Source organism: Mustela lutreola, chromosome 4, assembly GCF_030435805.1.
Source record: "Mustela lutreola isolate mMusLut2 chromosome 4, mMusLut2.pri, whole genome shotgun sequence".
Lineage (NCBI taxonomy): Eukaryota > Metazoa > Chordata > Mammalia > Carnivora > Mustelidae > Mustela > Mustela lutreola.
In genome coordinates this window covers 66,656,191-66,681,251 of record NC_081293.1, presented here as the reverse complement: position 1 = coordinate 66,681,251, position 25,061 = coordinate 66,656,191, and the positions used below count along the sequence as shown (strand labels likewise).

Sequence of the window (25,061 nt, the reverse complement as noted above, 5' to 3'; positions counted from 1 at the left end):
CTCTTTGATTTCTCATTTCTTCATCTGCCAAATGGGTTTCACATATCTGATTTACAAGATTATGGCGTGGAATACACGGGAAATGTATAAGAATATTAGACAAATGTGAGGAGTGGTTCTGGAGATGATGAGTAAGTGAATCAGTGAGATGCATTTCTTGGATTTAAAATGAAATACAACAGAGCCTTCTAATGTCTCAGCAAAATAAACATCCTCAGTTTTTAGACACCCCCTCGTGTGAGAAGTTCACTGCTTTCCCATCACTACTTTTCAGGGTTTTCTAGTTCTCTCTTTTTTCTCACGTAGCTCCCTTTGTGATGAAATGTAGCAAATTGACTCACAATCCATTAGTCCATGAAGTAACTTTAAACAACCTTCTCCATGAGGATAGACATTATTTCTCTATCAGTATAAGGAAAAGAGAGCACAAATGAGCTGGGTTTGTGTGTATGTGTGTGTGAAGCAGGCTGCAGATGGCTCCCAGCTGGTAGCCATTTTGAATGATGAATTTTCAATAGTTTAGAGTATAAATGTCAAGTTAGAGTGTTCAGTGTTCTTTTCCTGGTCCAAGAATAAATATTTCAAGTAAAGTCAGCATAAATAGACTTGTCGTTGGTTGATCTGAGATACTGTTTACTTACCTGTGGATTTTTAACTTTATGTCTGGATTGAAGAATTTAGTGAAATAAGCACGTTAGTAGAATTGTTGGTTTGGCAAAGGTTTCCATCATCTGTAAGATATTATCCTATAATTGCTGCAAACTTGCAAAATCTGTAGTATAGTGAACATTGGTAGATATATTCTCTTTCCAAATGGTGTACGAATCTGGAATTTGCTGGAGATGGAAAAACATTTATCATTTGAGCACTGGGGAATATAAGTAGAAATTATTTTTTATCATGGATAAAACTATATGTAGAATTTGATTAGATTTTACTTGTTTATTTCATTCTAATTTTGACAAGTTATTTTGGTTAAGTAAAGTTATTTAAATGATTCCTTGTAAATCTGTGATGGAATTTTTTTCTATAGCTGATAGAACTTTTTTCCAATCAAATTCCAAATTCCAGCCCTTGTAAACTTTCCTCTCCCTTGCCATCTCTCCCTCTCTTACTCCCAATAGAAACTAAAACCAAAACAGGAACATAAGATTACATGTTTATTAGGTGTGTTTTTAATATTAAAAAAGCAGTGCTATTACTCTTTGGTTAGGGTACATTATCCCCTGTTTTGAGTAAGAAAGTTAAGATGGCTAATTAACTGCCTGAGGTGTTAAATATCCACAGCATGCTATCTTCATCAGATTTTTCTTTATTTTTCCTTTTCTTTTTCTTTTCTTTCTTTCTTTCTTTTTTTTTTTTTTTTAAAGATTTTATTTATTTATTTGACACAGAGGGAGAGAGGTCACAAGTAGGCAGAGAGGCAGGCGGGGTGGGTCGTGGGAAGCAGGCTCCCTGATGTGGGGCTCGATCCCAGGACCCTGAGATCATTACCTGAACCGAAGGCAGAGGCTTTAACCCACTGAGCCACCCAGGCACCCTTCATCAGATTTTTCATCAGGAAAAAGTAACTTTCAAACCTAAACTACAAAAATACATATTCTTTCTGATATAAACAATCTTAATTTTAATTGCATCATATGTTTCAAAATTGATATTCTTGGCTCAAATACTTTTGTTACTAGAAGTATTTTCCATTCGTCAGATCTAAGATTAGTATAAGAATTAAGTTACATTTCCATTATTAATCCCTTGAAAGTAATGAGTATAACAAGTCTAACAATGGAAACTTCAAATAGTTATTTTTCAGATACTTTTATCTTTAGATGAATGCCTCCCAAATCTCCTCTCCCCATGACAGAGAATTGCTGCTTACAATAAAAGAACTAAAGAGCGTAATTGGTAGAATTGAGGACTCTCTCTCAACAGTGAAGATGTCCATAAGTTGAAACAGGCCTATTTGAAATGGCATGAACATAATAGCATCCAGAATAATGAGTTAGAACAAGTCTTTAAAATATTTAAGTTGAATAATTTTTGGTAAACATTTGAACTTTGATTTCTGTGAAGGTAGAAACCAGGACAATGATATTAAAGAAACAAAAACAAAAAAACTAACTGGCACTCACTTTAGGATATTTCTCCCTGAGATAGAAGATAGTCATTTTCTTCTTGGAGGTTTTGTGGTTTGTACACCAAGGCACTCCTTTATCTAAATGACACTGTGATACATGGCTTCTTTGCTCTGCAAGGAAGCACTATCCATTTTAAGCATGTTTCCCAGCTTTCAGTTCAAATTTCACACATCTTATGTTTTGCAGAGGGTTTGGTCAGAGTTAGCCACTTAATTGAATTATTCCTTGAATGCAAATTGAACATTTGGACAGTATCCTGGCTTGCTTAAGAATTGGGGCATAACATGGGTTTCTGGAAAATGATTTCCTTGTAGGAATTAATTGGATTTTGGAAAATGTATAATATCCTTTTGAAAAGGTGTCAGTGTTTTCATCCATTAAGAGATCCTAAAAATTAAGTGCTTTAGTGGTCCCATTTCTGTAATTTTTAAAAAATAACATTTTATTACTTAAGATTTTTTAAAACGCTGTCTGGATTTTGTGAAGATTCTAAAAGATTGCCAGCAGCTCCTGTTATGGTTTGCCCATGATTAGCTCCTCTGTCAATGTCCTGATCTTTTAGATGTCACAGGAACTTGTTATGTCAACAACCTAGTCGACTAAGGTTGCTCAGTGGCTTTTATATCATTTGTGTCTACACCTAAGGTCTTGTTCAACTCAAAGACATGGCCTCTTTGAAAAGGAAAGTAAGCACTTAGGTCAGGGTTGTCTGGAATTCCTTGGACATCTTTTTAAAACTATATGTAAGCTTTCTAGCCTTCGTTCCCCTCTTTTTTTTGCCTTTAGGAGAAATCCCAGCTTTATCTCTGTCTTCCTTTAGCTGCTTTATTAATGAATAATCCAGAATAATGAATTAAAATAAGTATTTAAAATATTTAAGGTATGATTGAATGTTTATAGGAAATTATTCAAAATTAGTAATTTTTTCTTTGGGCTTTGGTTTTGTTAAGGTAGAAACAGGCCTATAATAAGATTTTTTTTTTTAAAGCCTAGTTGGAACTCACTTCAGTTTTTTTGTTGTTGTTGTTGTTTTTGTTTTTTAAGACATAAGAGCATCATTTTCTTCTCAGAGCTTTTGCGGTTTCTTTGATTTCAGCCACAGCTTCTGGATCTCATCTTTTCCAGCTCCTCTGTTTACCTTGATTTACCTCTCTGTTCATCTTGATGACCATTTAGGACATCTTTTTTTTTTTTTTTAAAGGATTTTTCATTTATTTCACAGAGAGAGATCACAAGTAGGCAGAGAGGCAGGCAGAGAGAGAGAGAGGAGGAAGCAGGCTCCCCACTGAGCAGAGAGCCTGATCTGGGGCTCGATCCCAGAACCCTGGGATCACGACCCGAGCCGAAGGCAGAGGCCTTAACCCACTAAGCCACCCAGGCGCCCCCCATTTAGGACATCTTTTAAAAAAGTAGTTTGCTGCATACAGAGCTTCTGACTTGCTTAGGGCCCTAATTTCTCCTTCTGCCCCTATGATTTATATCCTCATCCCACTTCTACCAGGGCTCATTCTCCAGCCCCTTTTCCATTAATTCAGCTTTAGTCCTACGGTCCCTGGACTGTTGTCCACACATACTCCCAACAGAGAACTATACTTCCTCTTCCTCCTTATCATAGGACTGCTTCACACTCTACTAGTCCGTAACTGGTTGAGGCTAAAGCCAGCTATTAGTGTGCAGTGTCTGTGCTGTAGGTAGGAACTGACTTGGAGTCATTGGAGGTGATGGTTTGAAAAGCTTCATTAAGAACTTCCTAAGGGAAGGGGCACCTGGATGGCTCAGTGGGTTAAGCCTCTGCCTTCAGCCCAGGTCATGATCTCAGGGTCCTGGGATTGAGTCCTGTATTGGGCTCTCTGCTCAGCAGGGAGCCTGCTTCCCCCTCTCTCTCTGCCTGCCTCTCTGCCTGTTATAATATCTCTCTGTCAAATAAATAAATTAAAAAAAAAAAAAAAAAAGAACTTCCTAAGGGGAATTTGGACTTCCTAAAAGTAAGTTAAGTATGACCTCTTCCTATTTATAGTTACTCTTCTAGCTTTCAAAATTGATTTGTAGTGAATTATAGCCAAGCACAGGTACCGGATGGCTTTGGTTTGTGTCATGTCCTCAAGGCTATATGAACATGCCCATGTGCAGATGCGTAGGCAGGTGGAGAAGAGGTGAGGCACATTTGTTGTCCTTGATGTGTGAAGTGAGGCTTGAAGCACCTCAGCCATACTGACTTACCCTCAGACCCTCTGAAGTACCTCCCTCCCTCCTTCTAGACCTTTCTACATGTATTCTATTTCTATCTGGGACACATTCTCTACCTTTTCTCCAGCTAGCTGTTTCTATTCCTTTAGGTCACAACATTAATAGGAATTTCCTTGACTACCCATGACTGGGCTAGGATTCCCTCCATATACTCATATTGCTCTGCTCCATTATGAAACTTAACACACAGTACACAGTGGTGGGTTAACTTGTCCTCGTCCTTGTTAGACTAGGAGCTCCTGGAGGGAAGCAAAATCTTATTTATTGTTGTATCTCTAGTTTCTAGAACCAGTGACTGAACAAAAGTAATTAATATGTAATTAACATAAGGGTCAATATTATCTAATAATCACTGTGGGCCATGTTCTCTGTTTGGAGTTTTCCACATGTTTTCTTATCAAAACCTCACAGCAATTCTATGAGTGGGTACTATAATTAATTATACAAAGGATGAAAGACTGATAAAAGCAATTTACCCATCATGATAGCTAAAAAGTAGCAGAGCTGGTACTTGACTCCTCTGGAGCCACCTGCTCTTAATGACTAGATTACATACAATGATGAACAAATAAAGACATACCTGAGAAGGCATCCACTCAGAGCTCTGTATGGAGATTGTAGCCTAGTGAATGACCTGTGTGGTTGGCATTGACTGACCACAGATGATATTCAGGGGAGTCACTTTTTTCTACTCATAGAGGGAAGGTCAGCTATGGGTGCCAGATTCCAGTAACTAGTAATTCATTTTCTTTAAATTTATGTTGACATTTCTTGTAGCTCATAGAACTTTGGAGGTCATGTACTATAGAAGGTAAAACTCTGGTTTTAGAGTTAGGGATACTCAGCTTGGCATAGTCTGTCTCCCTTCCCACTCAGATAGTGTCAATGTTAGGTAGGTTTAAAGTGAGCATTTCTGAGTCTCACCACTTCACTGCCCAGTGGAGACCCTGGACTGATGGGAGGCTTAGAGAAGGTGTGTGTAAAGTAGCATTTTGACTTGATGGCTATTATATTCCATGAGGATATTTTCTCTGACATACTATTTTCTGTCATGGAGCATCTATTGTTGTTTATTAAGAAGAGATCAAACATATATACAGGGTGATTCCTAGGAAGTTCTGCAAATGATTAAGATTTTAGAAAGTTATGTCTTACCACCATATGTTGCCAAAATAATTTACCAGATTAAACGGCCAAATTATTTAACTCAGGAAAAGAAAGGTATATAGATTATTTTCTTACTGCTTCCCTATTAACAGAATTATAGTAAGATCTCATTTTCCCATTTTATCTCTTCGAGGAAAATTCTGAATCAATTTTTAGTCACTTTGAAGATGTGTATGTATGTATGTATGTATAGTTCTTGAAAGTATAAGTGTTAAAATGTGACCAATGAGAAGTCTCCCCTAATTGGGGCTTCCTGCCCTCATTCAGAGACTATTGAACTTATTCATAAATTTACTTTTACTTGCCTTTCAAGACTTGAGTGATTTTGTAGATTGTATTTTAGAAAATCTTTACTAACCATCTCCCTTAACCTGACCTTTCAAAACAGTGGCTTTGAACCATCTTTGTGAGCAGGTCCTGTGTAGCCACCCAGTTCACTGTCAGCAGTTGGCATTTTTGCATGTGTCCCTGACTGGACTGTAAGCTTGTGGACACCAGGAATTGTGTCTTAATCATAGTTATGGATCCTGGAACTTGTGGTACCTAGGTATGCTCTTGATAAATCCTTGTAAGATGTTAAAGCCATTTGTCATGCACAAATCTTAAAGCTTATTTTCAAATTTGTATATACATGTTTTAAAAAGAGGCCCTATGTTCCGTATGGTTCAGTCTTTGTAAGCAGTCTGGTTTTAAAAGTATGGTCTTTGCAAGCGGTCTGGTGTTTTTATCTCTACTCTGCTGCTTTCTAGCTGTGTGAGGAATAAACAGGTCTACTTCATAAGCATGCTGTGAAAACTCATTTACCCACATGTATCCTTTGCTTGCTATGTGTAGGGTGGAAAGCTTATTTTTATTTTGCAGAGACAGATTATAAACAAACACAAAACAGGAGAATTTCAGATTGGGAATTTCAGCACAGTGAGATGGGAAAAATTGGGGTTGGGTCATGCAGGAGTAGAAGGGGCTGTGGCAGCTGGACAAGTGTGTGTAGACACAGAGGCCCTACAGGAAACCTGCTGTGCATGTTTGCTCTGCTGGGAAGAAGAGTAAGCTGAAGATGGTAATATTTATTTTATTTTTAAATATGGATTTAGAGCTAAAAATTTAATGGTGGAGACAACCAACAAGGGCAGCATGGATGGTAGGAAAAGAAGAGGGGCTAGGTCTTACAGGGTTGGGCTGAACAAGTTCATCTACTTTCAGGCCCAGGCCAGTACCTTCACTTAGTGAGGACAGTGTGATCTCACCTGGGTTTTTCAGTCTTTAATAGATACACAGGTGTAGAGAAATATTTCTCTGAGAAAAATATAAAAGTGTAAACACCATGGTATATGGCAAGTGAATAATACAGATGTGATGATAATGGCAAGTGGCTCTTGACCTCTATGTAAGAGACCCAGTGGGGGTTGGGGGACAGCCGAGAGCCTCCTGGGCATCCAGTCCTCAGTGCCAGCCAAGTGTTGCCATGTGGGAATGTGGGCTTCAAGTGCTAAATCTGTCAAGTTCTCCAAAGAACCAGAAATCTTAATTTCTATGTGAAATTTTCAGAGTTAAAAATGTTGGCTCATGTTTTAAAAACATTATGATGGGTAGACAAAATGCATCTGTGGGCTTCCAGTTTGAAACATCTGCTGGAAGTTCTTTTATGCTGTGAAAAGGGGATTATGTAAAGTAAGATGCATGTTAATATTTTAACTCTGTAGCCTTATACGCAGTACATAGCCAATACTGAAGGGATAAAGGTACTTTTTGTTAATTGCACCGTGCTTAGTTGTCTTCACCTTTAATTTGTTTAGTTAACTCTAAATCCATATTAAAAATCATATTGGGGCACTTGGGTGGCTTAGTTGGTGAAGCGTCTGCCTTCATCTCGGGTCATGATCCCAGGGTCCTGAGATTGAGCCCAACATCCAGCTCCTTGGTCAGCAGGGAGCCTGCTTCTCCCACTGCCTGCTGCTCTCCGTGCTTGTGCTCTCTCGCTCTCTCCCTCCCTGACAACTAAGTAAATAAAGTCTTTAAAAAAATAAAAGTATAGACTATCCTACTCTAAATGAAGTGATTAATATGTACTGGTTTTATTTGCCTATTAGTTTGTTTAGTTGTTTGCCCTGTCAGTTTCTTTGACAAATTCTGTACTCATGGTACAAAGTAAACATTAATCTAGTCTTACTCATGCGATAAAAGTAGAGAAGGAAAAAGGGTGAACAGTTTTTGGTTACTCTTTCTTATTTGCCATCTACCACTTTTACTCTGTGGTGGTTGTTTCCCTTACTCCTTCTTACACCTTCACACATTTGGGTCCTGGTCACTCCGGCCTGTGTTAGTCTCATGGAAGCAGAAAAGAATTGTGGCAAAGATGCCATTTTGCACCAGGCAAAGGATGACGGGAATGCAGCCTTACGACATGATGTCGTGTTTAGAGGTTTTTCATCAGTTTTAATGAAATACAAATGTGCCCAAAGCAAGTTATTAATTTTTTTCCCAGAAAAAAAAAGTCTTCATTTAGTATGGCCTAACCCATGTAGTTTTGTGTTACAAGGATTATGTTTGGTGTGTTGCAATCTGTTGGCAATAGTCTTGGGGAATTTTATTCAGCACAAGCATCTCTGACAGTTCTGGCGTCAAGTGGGGTCAATTACTTGTTCATGTACTTTTGGTCTTGTTGTCTCTATGTTAAAAACTCTGAAGCATAACGGAGAGGAACACTGGGAGTAACAAAATATACTTGAATATTTCTAATAGATTAAAGGCTTATAAAAATGAATCTCTTTTTTCAGCAAGTTTTTTTTTGCGTTGTTTTCAAATGAGGTCATTTTATCAGCATGAGACTAGAGACTTGAAAATAATTTCTTTAGAGGAATCTTATCTGTAAATACAAGTTCTTAATTGAATCAATATTTTTCTCTTTTAATTTCTGTTACAGATCATGGAGGAAACAAATACACAGATTGCTTGGCCATCAAAACTGAAGATCGGAGCCAAATCCAAGAAAGGTAAATCATGAGAGATGGAGAAATTGGTGGCTTTGATAATGAGGACTGGAATTACTGGAAGTTTGCCTTTATTTTTATCATGTCTGTCCCCAAATATTTGTGAAATAGTGATGTTTTGGAAAGTTTACCGTAATTAAGAATGATGCCTTTTATCCAACAACCAAAAAAACATTAAGTATTTCATTGTAATGGAAATGTTATTATGGAAGATACCATAGCAAATTACGATTTCAGTGATGTTCTTTCATTCAATGGCCATGAGTCATGGTGACTTCTGAATGTAACAGCATGTTTTCAACACATAAACTTCTTGTTTTGTACCACACGAATTTAAGAGCTATCTTTTTCTTCTTCTCATATGTTAGAAACCTTAGGCTTCCTTTCATGTATGCTTCTTCTCTTCACATGTCTAACTGGTGAACCCAGTACATTTTTCTTTCAGGCTGAGTGTTTGCCTTGCATGGCCTTTCTTCTGTTTTATCCTAGAACACATCACCCAATGGATGGATGGTCAAGAATGGAATACAGGCACCATTATTTATTTTTTTCCCCCAGATTACATAGTATTTTCAAGTGACCTGCCAGTAAATATATTTATGGATATTTTTTCAAAGTATAACCTTAGTCTCAACAAACTTTGTCGTATATACTTCATTAAAAGATACATGTAGTCATTAGGGGCTGATGGGAGATACTATCACATAATTCAAAAACAGATTGTGCAAGCTGAACATATCTTTTGTGGTCCAGCTTTTTTGCTGTTGCTGTTCAGTTTCATATTTACTTTCCCTTCTCCTTATGACTTTTATTGCTAAATGATACTAAACATTGAAAGCTTTTTCTTTCTCTTTAGTTCAGATTTCCTTCTTTTAATCTCATTTTATTAGTTACTCATCACATGGGATGAAAGTTATTTTATAGTTGTTGTGAGGACTAACTGGACTCCAGTGTATTGAGGTTCCTACAGACACTGCTCTTATTACTTTCTCATTTCTGTTATGGTGGCAAGAAAGGGAAACCCTGTGTGCTAAACAGTCGTAAGAAGACATGGTGAATTTCTAGGTTTGATCCCATAACCTCTACATGCCTTCCATTCGCCAAGTGCTGTGGGATATAGTCTCAGTCTTCAGCGTGTTGAGATGTTTTATATTCATTATGCTGAAGAAGAAATTACTTATTAGTGGGTTATCTACTTATTTGGTTGTTTGTGGCCATGTAAAAATCCCTGGCCTACTACATGAATAAATTGAAACTTGAATATAAATTATATTCGTTTTCCCTATTGTCAGGTATTTTTACTTAAAGAATGACATAAACTTCATTACTATCCTAATAAAAATGTAATTTGATCAGTCTCCAAAGAAAACCTCCAGGGGAACATGAATATTAAAATGATTCCAGATAATTTTGGATGGCTTATTCTCTTGCACTACCCATGCTAGGTCCCCCCCACCCACTATCATGAGAAACTCGGAATTGATTAATTTTTTTTTTCAAAATGTGGTTACAACTATAGAGATTTTAGATAATACGGAGATAAATAGATGAGGTTAATGTTTTAGATTAGTTTCCGGTCATTGAAATACATAACCCATTCACAATGACCAACTAATCCACATTTTGATTACACATTTTGCTTTGAAAATAGAAGTATTTTAGCAGTGCATTTTGGGGGAATTTAACAAAATTTCCCCTTGGTTAAAGTTAACCTTTGGAATTGTGCCTAAGAATTGATCCCTCCAGGCCTATGTCTACAGACCTCATTTTATTTTTCTATTATTTATGAAGTGCTATGAATGTATACAGTATTGTATGATGAGCCGAACGTGCCAAAAGAGAGAGACTGAGCTCAAGGAAGGGAGAAAAAAGTCAAAAGTTTTCCTCAGAGGAATTTACAGTTCAGAATTTATTTGAGTTGCTCTTATTACTTAAACACACAGCTGCTGAATCAGTTCTTGGCTAACATCCCCGATATATGTATTCCTATATTACTTTTAAAATGGATAAATTCAGAGATGAGGTTTGTTTGATTATCATTTGTAATAAGTAAAAATAAAATGAAAATGGCAGGGGAACCTTCAGAAGGTCATTCTTTGATTTGATGTGGATACCTGCCTCTAAATGTTGTATGGAAAACAGTTGTTAATCTTTATTTGGAACCTTCTTCATACTAAACTAGTATTACTCAAGAGACCCAAGAATGTAAATGTGTATGGGGATTTGTGCCATATTTGGATGGTTATTAAACTCTAAATCTCACGGTGATATGATATACAGATAATCCCCAGACGATGCTAGTGGTTCAGTATAGGCACAGGCTTGTGTTGTATTTTACTCTCTAGACTTTTGATCCTCTTTGTTGACTATGTAAGCCAAGACATACATTTTTCATAGCTACTGTTACCAGTCTGCCCTCCTCTTTGCCCTATCAGAATTTAGTCCTGTGCTTTATTTTTTAAGCCATCAACCCTTTATCAGAGTGGCTGTGTGGCTGCATTGGTTGGAGTCCTGGTAAGGTGCTGCCCCTCACAATGGCAGAAAGCGATCTGGATTTGGTATCACTTGGAAAAATCAGGTTCTTCTCTGGAGATTCTGGTTCAGTCGGTCTGCAGTGGGACTGGGAAGTGTATACTTAACAAGTTCCTCTCATGGCTTTCATGGTTAAGCTGAATTGCAGAAACCAAAATTTCACCATCTGATGTGGAAATATCATGACTTAGTTACCGGGGAGACCATGTGTTCATGGCAGTGGATGATGATTACTATTGAAAAATAGGCACAAGTCCTTCAACAGCCCCTTCTCCTGGATAATGTCAGTCTTGGTTTCTAAAAACTGCACTTTCATGGATTCATTAATTTTAAGTTTCTGTCATCGTTGCAGTCAGTCAGGATGAGTAAGTTTAGAGTGATAACTGTTGTTCTGTGCCTGTGTGAAATATAATTTTGGGTAAAAAGCCACCTGGTAATTGTCCCTCTCTCCACCCCTTTCTCCCCCCTTTTTACTCCTCCTCCATTCCTTTGAGCCGTAGGGAACATAGTGAAAAATGTAATAGAAACATTTCCATTTAGTAAGCATGGCATTTTGGCAAGGAGCCTGTTTTGTCATATAAAACTCAGGGACTATAGAATTTTTTAGAATTTACAAGTATATGAAATTATTGGAAGGTTGAATTCTCATTAGAGACAGAACTGAGAATTTAAGATTCAATATAATGGACGATTAAGTAGGCAACTCTAGGATTATCCTAATGATGAAGAAAATAAAGCAATATTTAGTATTTCTTGTGTATAATGCACATTTATTTTGTGTGGAAGTAAATAAAACTCTTTCCATCTTTTAGATTCAGAATGCTAGAATATTCTGCCTTAAATAGAAGAATCAGAGGTATATGTTTATGAAGACTGTCCTTAAGGATTAAGATGTTTAATACTTTAAAGCCTTACCAACAGAATAACTTTAGGCACTCATTAAAATTTTGAATATGCTATTCTGAATTACAGCCTGTTTTAAAGCAAATGCAGCTTCATTAAATTACAGATAGCATTTTGAACAAGTTTGACTGTTTTGCTAAATAGAAGTCCTGCCAGACCTGCCTTAACAAATAGATAAAAGTGTTTTTTAATGAGAATTTATCACACTAGTATGATTATGCTGCATGTGATACTAGATGAGATTGTTCTCTTAAATACAGTAAATATTTTTCTTACAGTCTTCTTTTTGCCCTTAATTTGCTCATCAGTCTCCTTCTTAAACTGGCAGGGTTGTAAATGTGAGTGAAAATTGTTTAAAGTTTTTATGCCAAATTCCAGATAAATGTGGTCAGCATTGATGAAGCTTTATTGGCTTTTGTTCTGGGAAAGAGTTGTCTTACAGAATTTAATGATAGAAACTTTTCTCTGCAAGTGTTTCTTTTATGACAATTCAAGATGTCCCGGAATGATCAGGAATGAAAGTTGTGGCTGAATTGCATGATGTATCCTGGTTTGGAGGGAGTTGGGCACCAAGTTTGGCTATTTTCTCCCTCCTGGAATAAGGAAAAGGATCATTAAAATGAGGTTTTATTATTTTTGGTTGCATTCCATCAGAACAAGTGGTATCTAATAGGAAATCTTAGCTTGAGAAAAACTATAAGTTGTTCACTTTATTTTTTTTTAGAGGAAAATGTTTTGTTAAGTGTGCTTACAGTTTTGTTGGGTATTTATGTTGAACTGGTTGAGGCCTTTAACACACACAGTGTTGTTCAAAGGGCAGAGGGCAGAGAAGAGGCGTGGTGGCATGGTAAGCTGTGTTACAGTGTTTCCGGTGGTGAGTTGTGACCTATTAGTGTCTCAAAAATTATTTCAGTGGTCATAACCAGTATGTAAAAAATACAACTAGATTAGAAAAGAAAACATTAGAGTGTAAATGAGTATTGTTTAATGTCATATGTCAGTATTTACATAGATATATAAACATATAAATATGACTAGATCATGGTGTAAAATGAGTGACAAAGACAGGTTGGAGAACACTCTTTTAGGCCATCAGTTCCCCAAAGAGTAAAGAGTACATGCATTTGGTTCATCCCTCTGTCCTTAGCACTGTAAGCAGTTCGTAGTTGGCACCGAGTAAATATCTGCAGATTTTCCAGTACCTCAGCTCAACTCAGTCATGGTTCTAGTGAAACCACTGATACGGATGGAGATGTCAACCACTAAGGTGTGATGTGTAGCAGAGAGATTTAAAATCATGGCATTCACAAAGGAGTGGCATTTACTATTATGAAAAATACTAATGATGCCTTTCCTGGAGCCCTTTTAAGTGAATGGATGTAAGACATGATTTGTGACTGACACCAATGTGGCTAAAGCTCCTTTCAGTGGTTCTGAGTAGTGGAAGGAAACACAAGGGAAATGACCTCATCTTTGTCGTTCATGGGACGCCTGAATGAGCGAAGCTCTCTGCCTTCTCTGGTAAGCTTGTAAGGGAAACTTCACAAGATGCAGCCTCTTCCAGCTACAGTTGTTGTGGCTGCTTTAATTAGTGTTGGGTTACATAATTGACCGATCGCCAATATTACTGAATACCACTGTTTGTTGAGACCCAGCTGGGGCCACACACCATGCTAAATATATTACATACATAATCTTACTTAATGATCAGAGCAACCTATGAGTTGCATGGTGATATTTTCAGTTTATAGGTTAAGCAAACAAAGCCACCTGAAGTAGAATAACTTGCCCAGGGTTTTACATGTAGTAATAGTAGACCCCAGACAAGCTCGGGTCTCTTTTCAGAGCCCTAGATCCCCCTGGGTGAGATAGTACCTTTCTGAACCCCTTCCCTTATTCCATGGTGTTCTCAGACGAGCGTCCCTTCAGTGGCCATAGCCTACATACAGCTGATTACAGTCATTACTGATAATAATCAGTTTTATAATGCCTCAGTCCTTGGGAATTACACTGATTTGAAAGTAGGCTAAATTTAGCGTATCCTTACTCTCATAGATAACACCTCCTTTTTCAGGGGGAGTTAGATTTAAGAGTTAAGAAAAACATGAAACTGTAACTGTATACATATTTTAAAAATGCCTTCTGGATTTTAACTTTGTATTTCATATCTTCATGTACTGTTTCCTTAGGAAGAGACCTTTTGATTTGTCATTAGACTAAACAACTTCTAAGATGGATTTAGAAGGAAAATAATCTCAGAATGTGTTTGCTTGCTTTTCTGCTTTTCAGTCTTTGAAAGTGGTTTTCTTTGAGCCGCTCAGGAGCCATTGTCTTACTGTTGGGGAGAAAGATTTTGCATTTAACATATTTGTATATATTGTTAATGTGACTGACCATCAGTTGATAAATGCTAATTGGGAACCAAGAGTAGGCGTTCAGCCAAAGACTTGATAACTTGTCTGCAGTGTACTAGTAGTTACTCTGGTTAGAGAGAACATGGTCTAAGTAAGATTTCTTAGAGGAGGTTGGAGACCTGGGATATTTCTAGTTCCTAAAGTTCTCAGTATAATTAATAAAAAGCTTATAAAATTAGTGTGTCTTTTAGATATATGACTGGTCAGTACATCTCTTTCTACATGAATGACTTCATTTATAGATAGTGCCAAACATGCAAATGCAAATTTGAGAACCTTTCTGAATACCATGTGTACTCTCACACACACAGACACTCATGCATACACACAGTCCTACCAGTGAGGTAATTTATGCTATGTTTGTTTATGCTAGTGATGCATTAGCACAACTAAGGACCTGAGCCTACGTTGATTTCTTGATCTCTGGCTGGTTCCCCTCTCTTCCCTTCTGAAGCCCCGAAGGGTTGACTTACTTGTTCATCTAATAATTGCCACAGGCTAGCTGCTCCTTCCAGTCTCTCCCCTTTCTCCTCTACCAGGGCCACAGAAGAAGAGGGTTTTAGTTGTTCAGTTGTCCGCTAAGCCTGAAATAAGTAACAAACATATCTATCTGTTTTTTTTTTAAGATTTTCAATTAACTTAATTAGGAAGCAAATTCAGAGTGAGGTGGAAGGGTGAGAAAATGAATGGAAAAAGTGAAAGCATCAAGAGAGTGAGAAGACACACCAGAGATGGGGAGAGAATATTTGCACAGGCCGGATCTGATAAAGATTTGAGTAAAAATAAAATAATGATAAAATAAAAATAAAAATAAAGATCAGAATAGACAAAGAATTCTTAAAACTCAGCAATAAGGAAATGAACAACCCAATTAAAAAATGGCCTAAAGACCTGAACAGACACCATACCAAAGAGGATGTCCAGATGACAGATAAGCATATGGGAAGATACTCAACATCATATGTTTTTAGGGAATTACAAATTAAAACAATGTGATACTGTTGTGCACGTTATCAGAATGGCCTAAATCCAAAACACTGACAATATCCCATGCTGGGGAAGACGTGGAACAGCAGGAATTCTCATTCGCTGCTGGTGGGAATGCAAAATTGGAAGACAGGCAGTTTCTTACAAAACCAAACATATCCTTACTTTACAACCCAGCATTCGCACTCCTTGATATTTCTCTAAATGAGCTGAAAACTTATGTTCACACAAAAATGTATGCACAGATATTTATAGCAGCTTTATTCATCACCACCAAACTTGAAAGCAGCCCTGATGTCCTTCAGTGGGTGAATGGATAAATAAACGGTGGTCCATCCAGACTAAAGAATATTACTTAGCACTAAAAAGATGAACTATCAAGCCATTAAGAGACATGGAGAAACCTTAAATGCATATTACTAAATGAAAGAAGCCAGTGCTCATACTGTAGGATTCCAACTATATGAGATTCTGGACAAGGCAAAACTATGGAGACAGTAAAAAGGTTAGTGGTGGGTGATCATTAGGGGTTTGGGGGAAAGGAAGGATAAATAACAGGCAGAGCACAGAGGATTTTTTAGGCCAGCGAAATTATTCTGTGTGATCTAAAATGGTACATATATGTCACTATATATTTGTTAAAACCCTTAGAATGGTTTTGATGTTGATGTGATGTTGATGGTGGGATGGTGTTGATCCCTGGGGAGGAGCATAGATGTAAACTCTCTGTACTTTCTACTGAGTTCTGCTCTGAACCTGGAACTGTTCTAAAAATTAAAGTGTATTTTCACAAAAAATAGACCTAGATCCAGGACACAACACTTTATTATTTATTTATTTAAGGTTTTATTTATTTATTTGATGGAGAGAGGCACAGTGAGAGAGGGGACACACACAGGGAAAGTGGGAGAGGGAGAAGCTGGTTTCTCTTTGTGCAGGGAATGATGTGGGGCTCAATCCTGGAACCCTTTGGCTCATGACCTGAGCTGAAGGCAGACACTCAACCACTGAGTCACCCAGGTGCCCTGGCACAACATTTTGATCAGCATTTTAAAGTGTATTACATGAAAAGATAGTGGTATATGATCCCTAATAACTGCTTCATGTGTAAATTTAAAAGGAGCATGAAATCTCTAAAGAACCAATAAAAGTTTTGTGAAATTAAGAATGAAAGAAAGATGGTTCAACAGTGAATCACACTCTTGTTATTCCCCCAAAGGTGGCTGGAACCAAGATCGATCTTCTGTCACTTGCCTGCCTTTGACCACAGCCTTTCTTTTCGGGAGAGCTCCCTTTCTCTGTCTTCTAGTTTCCTGGACGATGTTTTTAAATCCTTCTCCTTTTTTTGAAGAAAGTGCCATCCCAGGGTTCCTTCCACTGATAGTTCTTGTTAAATGCTGTGAGGAGGAAGGATGAAATACTTTCTATTTAGCTACCTTATAATAGGATTGTGGGAGGTATGTTACCTGTGTTATCTCTTAATCCTTGTACTAACCCACATGAAGGACTATTATCATATACTTTATACACATTAGTCATGTGGAGAGGTAATACAGCTTCTTCAAGGCCACAGAGTCTGAAGTGATGGAATTAGAATATAAGCTTTGATTTCAAAGATCAAAGTATTCGGGCACCTGGGTGGTGTAGTTGGTTAAGTGATTAAACATCTGACTCTTGGTTTCAGCTCAGGTTATAACATCAGGGTCCTGAGATTGAGCGCTTTGTTGGCCCTCTCCCTCCGTCCCTCCCCTCTCCAAAATATATAAATAAATCTTAAAAAAAAAAAAAAATTAAGGTATTTTCCTCCAGTCCCTAAGCATGCAGATAGGTGCTAAATGAGAAGTGTTTAGTCACCAAAGGAATGGATATTCACTAACACATTGACTTAAGAAAGCTCAGAGTATTTTTCTTAATTATCTTGAAGAAGAAAGGCAATCCCCTAACTCCTTATCCACATTTAGAAGCTTACTGAATGATGCATCCAGTAAGCTTCTTTTTTAATACATCTTTTTAAAACTTTCAACCTGGATTTAATCATCTTTTGTGCTTTTTTGCAGTATATGTCTTTCCTCTTCTCCTCTTTTGAAACCTATTAATGTTTTACTGGAATTTATGTACTTTTATCTGGAGTAGTGGTTATCAACCTAACATAATTTTTTAAAAGATTTTATTTCTTTGAGAGAGGGAGAGCAGGAGCAGAGGGGAAAGGCAAAGGGAGAGGGAGCAGCAGACTCCCTGCTGAGCAGGGAGCCATCCCAGCACCCTGAGATCATGACCTGAGCTGAAGGCAGACACTTAACCAATGGAGCCACCCAGGCATCCCAGCATAGTTTTTGGTTTTGCTTTTGTTTTTTAAAAAATATTTATTTAAAACAGAGAGAGAGCATGGGCAAGGGGCAGAGGGAGAGGAAGACAGAGAATCTCAAGCTGACCCTGCTGAGTGCAGAGCCTGCAGATCTCACAACCCTGAGATCATGACCTGAGCTGAAATCAAGAGTTGGATGCTTAGCTAACTGAGCCACCCAAGCGCCCCAACCTAGCATAATTTTATCCAGGATACGTTTAGCAAGGTCTAGGGATATTTCTGGTGTCACAGCTGGAAGGTGGTGCTGTTGGCATCTGGTAGGCAGAGCCAGGGTTGGCCGTCCTACAGTGCATCAGACGGCCCTCACAACCACAGTCGTCTGGTGCAGAGTGTGAGGTGTGAGGCCGAGGAGCTCCAAGCTGGAAGAGCAGGTGTGATGACAGGACACGGCCGTGTGCATAGCGCTGGATTCTCACTGGAACATTGCATGAAGCACAGTGTGTAACCGGCTCCCTTTCCCAGGATTAGAGGTGGGATAGGGACCCCTGAAGGGAGAATTGATGTGCGTAACATAAGTGAATGGACAGAATTCCAGTGAAAGATAAACATGATAGGATGGCACCTGGCCATCAGTTTTTAATTATATAGTTTGTACATTCTTAACTGCTTGCTTGTTTTCTGTGAGTGTTTCAGACCATGTCTGTGACTCGTTTGTCTTGTGACTCCTTTGCTGAGAGATAGACCAGCTCCCCTCCAGTTCCTGCAGCCTGTGTCTTTCATTCCTCTTTTCTAGAATGTGTAGTTGTCATAACTGTGATAGCTTCTGAGATTTGTGAACGTATTTGAACACCATGATGATGTAGTTGCAAACAGCTAACCATGCTCAGTCATTTTTCACTTACTATATAGAAAATAACTTAAATCATAATGGTATCTTCATTTCTTCAAATGGCCTTTTTGTGCCATTAAAGCATGGTTTGAGGCTTATTATACAAACCTGTTTTATACAAATGTACTAACAGACATTTTTATCAAAAGATATTAGATTTCAAGAATGAGGAGTTACATTCTTTTTATATCTTGCTGCCAGAAATTACCTTTTTTTTTTTTTTTAAGATTTTTATTTATTTGAGAGAGTGAGAGCAAGAGAGATTACAGAGGGAGAAAGAGAAGCAGACGCACCACTGAGCATGGAGCCTGATGTGGGGCTCAATCCTAGGACCCCAAGATCATGACCCAAGTCAAAGGCAGACTGAGCACCCAGAAATCACTCTTGAAACAAAATAAGTCCTAGCTGAAATAAAAATGAAATGAGAGCACAGCATATGTATGGTTTTTGTCTTGTGATTAGAGACTTATTATAATTACTTTATGAAAATGGATCCATTTTATACACATACACATTTCTGCTATTGGATTTTTCCTTTTAAAAAGTAGTAAGAGAACACCTTCCATATAAAGCATGTAGGTAATGTAAGAAATGCCATTGTGTGTGTTTGGGTAAAGATACATCAATAATATATGTCGACAGATCTGTTTTGATGGACATTGGGTTATGTTTTCTCTTTTTCCTACAGTGAGTGTCAAATGTATTCGTCTACTTGTTTAAGCTTTTCTATTACAAGAATTCTTAAGCCACAGCTAATGAGCAACTTTAATATTTTTTATGGTTGCCACCTTCTCTTCCCAAGTGACTGTTGAACTCCTACCAGTCAGGGAATGGATTCAGGAAAGGATGATTCTTCCTCCCATCTTTGTCAACATTGTGTTTTCCCATCCTCAGCCATAATAGAAGTGTAAAATATGGTGTTTCATGCATATCCTTAATTAATAGGAAAACTAAGCATTTTTCTCCTGTTTATGAAACTTTTTGTATTTCTCTGTGGACTATTTTTCTTAACCTTTTGTTGATTTGTTTGAATCCTTTCCCCCTTTTAGTTAGTTGTTCATTTTTTTTTCTAACAAAATAAATTGTTTTTTTCCTTCTCTGAAGTTTAAATTATTAGCAGTTCTCTCTAACTGTATTTTCCAAACCCCTCATTTCTCACCATTAATATTATTTATTTATAAGTAATTTGTGGATTATTTCAATTCCAAACTAAAAAGAAGTGAATTGACCTTAAAGAGTGATTGTGTATTGATTTTTGAAGGTCTGTAGGAAACTGTGCATTAACTTTTAAGGCATTGGATTTAAAAAGTTAACTATTTAAATATTAGATCTTCAATATTAACAGTATAGAAATTTTATATGCACATAGACACATATATGTGTATGTATGTGTATATGTTTATGTGGCAAGGGATGAGAAATACTTAAGAACTCAGTGACTCTTATATAATGTTATATGTTGTTTGGCTTTATTTCCATGATTTGGGCTTTCATTTTGGTATATTAGTAGGAAAAGCTCCTGAGAATTTTTCCAATCTCTCATACTCAAGGGAAGGACACTTAAATACATTATTTAGATTGACTTGCATTCTGTTTCTACACTGTCTCCATTTCTAGAGTGGGATCCTTAAATAAGCGTATTTATGATTTGGAATAATTTACCTCCTTTTCAACACTCAGCTTACTTAAGAGAACAAAAGAACTTACTTTAGTGTTACTGTATTTCAGAGATACCCTTTTCCTTTCTTTATGTGATCCAAGCTCTTCCTCAAATCTGACAGCACCAGGGAGTCCTGATTTATTTCACTTAGCTTGGAGAGGTACATGTGAATTTAGTAACATGAAGGAGAAGAAAGGAAAGAGGACTGTTCAGCCACCACAGATAAACATATTTGAAATCAAGCAGTATGTCCTTATTTCCTTTGCTTTCGCCATCAAATGGATAAATTCTAATCTAACCCTCTGGGGTTTTCTCCTTAGGTGAGTGCCTAATAAATTTTTACATCATAGGTTATATAATATTCTCTCTTTCCACACCTGAAAAATGTAGTATCTACATAGTCTAGGTTGAAAATTCATTAAATTCATTGCAAAATATTTTTTAGTTTTGAGTAAAGTTTGTTTCATCCACATTGAGTTATGTTCTGTTCCCCAAGCCCTATGCCATCTCACCCCTTTGTCTATGGTGTGTCTGCTGCAGAAGGACATCTTCCAACCTTCTTTTTCCAGGTGGTCACTCCTAGTCATTCTCTTACATCCATTGTAGATGACATGTCTTCCTGGAAAATTTCACTCACCCTCCAGATGGAGTTCAGCACTCTGTTCTGTGCACTAACTCAGTACCTTATCCATACTTAGGTTTTGGCACTTTTCATGGTTGTGTTGTGTCATCATAGACATTTGCCTTTCCTTCTGGACTGTGAGCTCATGGACCTGTGTCCAAGGCCAAGATGTCTTACTCCCTTCTGTGTGTGTGGTACCTGCCAGGAAAGTGGAGTTAAAAATTATAACTTAAAGTTTACATTACCATTTAAGTTTAGAATAAATTTGAAATCACTTCAACAATTATTTAAATCTTACTGGTATCTTTTGAATAACTTTTGAGAAAGTGAAAAATGGCTCTGGCAGCTAAGCCACAGTATTCCCAATTGAACATAAATATCTCTCATGGAATATAAATAATCACACAAGACTCCTCCTTGAGTATGTATGAAGCAAGGCAGAGACAAGAACATGGTGCAACCACAGAAGTAATTCTCTTGTGACTGACGTGAGTGATTGTTGCTGCTTTACCAATGAGGACTCCAACTCAGCGTTAGTCCTCTGCCTTCTAGATTAAATTTGCCAGGATAATGAATTGCCCTCACGTTCTGACAGCTTCCATTCCAAATCTGGCCTCTACTTTCCTAGGCCCTCTGGGGAGGGCCTAAGTTATCATAAGTGTCTTATAATTTCCTCTTAGAATGTTCCAGTTCCTTTAGTGAACTCTTCCTCTTGCTACAGCTAAAGAAAGCTTGTTTTATTTACTACCAATGTGTTCCTGGTGGTATTTGGCTTGTGGGCACTCTTCGAGGGTTGGAGGAACTTAAGAAAGAAGCATGGACCTCAGTTTCTGCCCCTTGGATACTTGGAGTTTGGCCAGGGCTTTCTGCCCCACTCACTTTAAACACTTTTTTTTCTAATGGCATTGTTTGCCATCAGGACTAGAGTAGTTCAGTGGGGGAGAAGGAGAGTACAAGCCACAGCCAAAGAAACTCTTTAGGAGTTGGTAGTTCCTAGTGTGAGTCTCCAAAGGATGGGTATGGCTGGGGCATTTTGTATAGGAAAGGCTAAAGTTGGGAAGGATCATTATTTGCTGGAGGAAGGAAACAGGCTGTTTGACAAAAGGGAGAGTTGGAAGAGTTGGTGACCAGTAAGATTGGACCAGTGGGGCAGGTCATTGAGTACAATGACCTCATGAGAACTCATCCATGGTGTGGACAGTGGGTGGTCACAGGAGATGACTGATGGCTATTGTAGGAATGTGATAAAGACTGGAAGATGAATGTGGTAGATCATATTTGATGACAGTGGGATTAAGGAGTCTTCTTAAAATGTAAATCAGCAGAACATGGTGGTTTGATGAAAGCAAGGAGTTGGCTGCTGTAGCAGATGCTGTTGATGTGCTTTTAGCCCACCCCTGAGTTACCCTGTGGTGGGCATTTCCCATTCCCACTGACACCTCTCACGTTAAGTGCTAGAGGTCTGAGCTCCTCTACTAGAATACTTGTGGAGCACTGTGAGGGCTTACTCTTCTGGTCCAGAGCAGCCTAGACATGCTGGTGTTGGTACTGGTGCCAGTGCCAGCAAGTGAACTCTCCCAGGGGCAGCCTTCAGCCAGTGAAGAACTAGAATCAGAAAACATATGTCTGTTTTCCCCTTCCATCTGTGGGACAGTTCTGAGATATGTTATTCACGTCTCCTCAGAATACCCCAGGGGGAGTGAGTCCCAGCAGTGACTGCTCTGTCCTACTCCCTTCACCGGCTTTCCTCTCTTTTCAGTAGTATTTTCCTTACTCCCCAACTGGTGCTCCCTGGGATCACCTCCTGAATAAACTATCTCAGGTAACACACACTAACCCAAGTCCTTGTCTCAGTGACTTTTGCAGGGAAGCCCAAACTAAGATCAGTTTCCTGGATGATTGGGATAATCATTATGCTATGACAAACAGAGTTGGTATACTTCCATTGTTAATTAATGACACTGTTGTTTGGTGAAAATCTGACTGTAGTCATCCCAAGTGTATTTTATATGTCAGTACAGAAGTATGGCAAAAATGATTTAGAGTTCACGGCTCATTTTGAGAAAAAAATAATGCTCCAGACCATCTGTAGAAGTATTAAAATCCTCCCAAGTGGAGCATAGGTACTGGAATCAGTTTCCAGGCACATCAGATTGTTGTCAACAAAAAGAAAAATATATACCAAGGGAAGAAGCAAGAAGAGAGAAAAGTCTAAGATCCCATGGTTTTGGCAGGTTAAGGAAAGAATGTCAGTGGGCGAGCAGGGCAGGAACCCTGAGCTCCCTCACCTGGGTATGATCCATGTGGTTTGGGGATCCCAGACCCTTGGCAGCTACACTGTGATTCCTGCCTGGTTAGGGAGCACTGATTATTGATCACAGGGGAAAGGACCCAGACATGGGATCATTTCTGTCCACTTGTTGTACTCTCCCGAAACTCATGGTTGGTGAATTGAGCCAAGTTAGGAAAAATATTTCCGTTACTAACAATATAGTTGTTAAGTGTGCTCTATGGGGATTCTGAAATATTTACTTGATAGTAATAAGCATTAGGATTTCATTCTTTTCCTATTTTTCTTCATGATCACATTAGCATCCAAATATTTTAAAAGTCAGCACTTTATACAATTTTATAGGTTTCCATGAATAATCATACCTACGTTCTTCAGAGTTTGGAACTGATGCCTGATGGATAAGATGCCCACAAAGGGGAGGTCCTGTCCATTTCATTCTCTGAGAAAGGAATCCTTGGCTTTCCTGATTCTCATGTTCTGTGTGAAACTTTATTCTAGACAGGAAGGCATAGCGGTTTTTTTTTTTTTTCTCCTATAATCTATTAGAGACTTAATTTTATTGAAACAAGTTTAAATCATGGTCACATTTGTGACCTTTGAGAGAAGCAACAGAATCCTGAAAGGAACAGGCAGCAACTAATATTTAGGGGAGCCTATCTGTGAAAGAAAATGTTAATAGGTGGAGTGGTTGCTTGACACAATCATGGAATGAGTTTGCTGTTTCGTTTTTTTTTTTTTTTTCTTTTCCGTAAAAATAATCACTTGAGTGGATAAGGCTGAGAACACACAGAGATGAAACTGACACTAGAGAAAATAAGGCAGAGCTAAGGATAGAGCTACATCTTGCAGGGGTAGGGCCAGGCTTCAGTAGGTCTTGGGGCTGGGTTAATTATAGCCTTGTCCTATTGACCTCACTTTGTGAGTCCTTCCACTGACACTGGGCTCATTTGAACAAAATAACCCATTTCAATTACTGGTTTCTATGGTCCCCAATAGACACTACCAGATAGGGTCATGGATTTAAAGACTGAGGTCAAAAAAAAAAAAAGACTGAGGTCACTGATTCAGCCAGGAACATGTTCGGTCAACTTCTTGTCTGATACAGCATGTTCTCAATAAAATATTTATTAAACTGGTTTGAATGTATATTCCTGAGTTTCAGAAGGAAGAGAAAAGAGTAATGATTATGGTAGATTTAAGGTAAAAAGGAGAAAATTGAGTATAACTTTATTTTTATCAGTCTTTGGTAAGGGGGTGACTTAGAGGCTTGAAGAAACTATAGGGAAGGTTTAGGGCAGCTTCTTACAGAAAATGCAGTAGAGATGAATAAAAAACCTACCAAACCAAATTAGTATCCAGCTAAGGCTGCAAAATGTAATTTTGTAGTCAGATTTATTAGGAAAGTTATGTTTTTTTCCAGTTCTTTGACTGCTCAGCAGTGGAAAACACAGGGGACCTGTGGTGGAAGATGGTAATATGGAGAGGGCAAAAAGCTGGAGTGCATTTTAGGATGTGTGATGAGAAGGAGAAATGGATGACCTTGGAATGTGATGGTGCATGGAAATTTGAAGCCAGCAAGAAAGTTGGAAAGAGGCAGGGAACTGGCAATCATAATAACCTAGAGAACTTATAGGGTTGAGGGTATTCAAGAGTTGTATTTGTAGGAGTTTGCAGCTACAGAAGTAGCTGTCAAGTTACAAGTCTTAAAAGTGGAATAGTCGGGATTATAATGCGGTCCATTTCATGGCTGGGCTTGTGGGATACTAATGTATAACCAGTTTTACAATTTAGTAATTCTCAGCACCTTTAAGATGGCTTAACAAAATTAAATTGGATTCTTTAAACAAACAATAAGAAACTTGTCAATGAGTCAAAACCAAGTAGGATGGAAAAGTTATTGTCAGTATGACTGTAGTT

The 25,061-nt window shown here is 38.0% G+C and overlaps 1 protein-coding gene across 3 annotated transcripts in view; it reads left to right on the top strand.

The window, feature by feature from the left end:
* The window catches only part of BICC1 (BicC family RNA binding protein 1), a 271,995-nt gene that overhangs the window by 152,350 nt on the left and 94,584 nt on the right, over positions 1–25,061 (top strand). For all 3 annotated transcript variants that reach the window (XM_059170215.1, XM_059170214.1, XM_059170216.1), the window contains exon 3: positions 8,473–8,542. In XM_059170215.1, coding sequence (XP_059026198.1) covers positions 8,473–8,542 — 70 coding nt within the window. The remainder of the gene's footprint in view (positions 1–8,472; positions 8,543–25,061) is intronic.